Here is a 2,304-nt window from a genome sequence, read left to right as displayed (position 1 = left end):
TTCAGAATCTATTTCCGTGAGTCATGTAGGTCAAAAAGAAATTAACCAATAATGAAATGTATAAAAAATTTGAAAATGATGAAGAAACAGAATGGTTGCTTCTTGGTCCAGTTCACTTGGTAGTTTCCTCTCAAAGTAGTCAAATTATCCTTTAGTTTGAAGATATCCACATTTTCCTCCTATAAAACCTCTTTACCCAAATCTTCAACTCAAGACTCATTATAAACTTCTCTCTCTTTCAACTTCTAACTTCATCTCTCTGTTTTTCATAATGGCAACAAATGATGAAGCTTCAACTCTTAACCTCATCAGGCAACATCTCCTTGGAGATTCCGGATCTCTAGAAAGCTTCCTCAACCAAATAACAGACTCAGAAAATGATTCATCTTATCAACACAAACCCCAACTCAATTCAGCTCCTTCCGTATCAGATTCTTCATCAAAAACTTCAAATTCAACCATTTCTAATTCAATTTTTTCAAACCAAAATCTTAAATTTGATGAAGATACAAGAAACTCCAGTATTTTTGAATTTATATCTAAACCAATCAAGAACGAGAATGATTATTCTCGATTCGAAATCACACACTCAAATTCCTCTCTTAGTCCAACTAATTCAGATTTCACCTTTGTTCACGATCGAAAACCTTCATTAAAGATCTCTCTTCCTTCAGTTAAAAAACACAATTGGACTACTACTACTACTGGACAAACTCCGATAGATACCGGCAAAACAAGGAAATACAGAGGAGTAAGGCAACGACCATGGGGAAAATTTGCAGCTGAAATTAGAGACCCAAATAGAAAAGGTTCTAGGGTTTGGCTTGGTACTTTTGAAACGGGCATTGAAGCTGCTAAAGCTTACGATTCAGCTGCCTTTAAGATGAGAGGAAGCAAAGCTATTTTAAATTTCCCACTTGAAGCTGGAAAACAATCAACCGAACCTGTAATCAATATTTGCCGGAAAAGGGGAAAGGAAGAAATTGAAACAGAAGAAATCAAAGTTATTAAACAGATTAAGAGAGAAGAATCACCGGAATTTGATAACAAGTCTTGTGTTAAAAGTTTTCCGGTAACCAGTCCGTTAACGCCGTCAAATTGGGCGTGTATTTGGGATGGTATAGATATTAACGGTGTATTTGACGTCCCATTACTATCGCCGTTATCTCCCCATCCATCTTTAGGGTATCCACAGCTTACGGTTAGCTGAGAGTTAAATCTTAAATGGTTGTTATTGACGTTTGGGGTTCACCTTTGTTGATTTTCCGTTTTTGTGAATAGTAAAAAATTCTAAATATCAATGGAAAAAAAAAATTTCTAAATATTCTTTTTTTGTTGCCAATCTTTTGCCTAATTTGGAATCATAAATTAGTTCACTGTCTCGTCTCCTTACGATGAACGGTATGATTCTCATATTAGATTTGTGCAGAATTCTCAATTTAGTGTTTTTCTTTTGCTCAAATTCTCAATTTAGTGTTCACCAGGACGGAAACAAGATCAAAGAACAGGGGCCAATGTAGACTAATTGATAACCTTGGTTTAAATGTAAGAGAAAATAGATTGCTCAATTAATGAAGAGTACTCCGTGTGTTGTGGTTGCTCTTTTAGTTCTCACGTACTGATATTGGATGATAGGTAAATGCATGACACTAAAAAGTGTGAAAATGAGTACCATTGTGGATAAAAGTTTGTTTTTAAGTCGATCCAACGTAACGCAAGACGACGTGACCATAAACACCATGGTACACGCATACTCGGAGAATCTGGAAAAAATTTACCCTTTCCAAACACACCTAGAGAAGTCCTGAAACACATAAAATGAAAAAAATACGCTATCATGTGGGGTCGAAAACAAGTCACTTGAGTTATAACCACGAAGTCCTACCAAGAAGCTGCTAACAATTGATGTTATGTAGTGAGTATTAAATGTATTAATAGGTAATTCTTGTGAATCATGGCTATTGTAGATTATAATGGAGGTCACTACGGCTAGGTCGAGGGGGTCACGGTCCCCTTCAGCCTAGCTGTAGTTTCGTCCCTGGTGTTCACTAGACTTCCGTCTGGTAAAACCGTCACTTGGATCATTTTGTCCAGCCAACGACTGTGTTCCCAAGTGGGTCGTCCAACTTATAGACGTTGGGAGAGAGAGAGAGGAAAATTGAGTTTATCTTTCCTATCCCTTCTCAATTTCCAACATCATTTTTGAGGTTTCCAATTTGACAAAATATTAACATTTGAAAATATTAACATTTGAATGAACAACTATTTGAGATAGCTTTTATATGCTCTAAGGAATGATGTTCA

At 36.2% G+C, this 2,304-nt stretch overlaps 1 protein-coding gene across 1 annotated transcript; it reads left to right on the top strand.

The window, feature by feature from the left end:
* The first annotated feature begins 217 nt into the window (after window positions 1–217).
* Window positions 218–1,322, top strand: LOC147544583 (ethylene-responsive transcription factor 5-like). Its single transcript, XM_086637415.1, has one exon. It carries the CDS (start codon window positions 272–274, stop codon window positions 1,208–1,210), a length of 939 nt encoding a protein of 312 aa, XP_086493541.1. The 5' UTR covers window positions 218–271; the 3' UTR covers window positions 1,211–1,322.
* Window positions 1,323–2,304: the final 982 nt, after the last annotated feature.

Source organism: Eschscholzia californica, unplaced genomic scaffold (genome assembly GCF_041429995.1).
Source record: "Eschscholzia californica isolate CP2 unplaced genomic scaffold, dmEscCali1.0.p SCAF_4, whole genome shotgun sequence".
In the NCBI taxonomy this organism is placed as follows: domain Eukaryota; kingdom Viridiplantae; phylum Streptophyta; class Magnoliopsida; order Ranunculales; family Papaveraceae; genus Eschscholzia; species Eschscholzia californica.
This window is presented reverse-complemented; position numbering and strand designations above follow the sequence as displayed.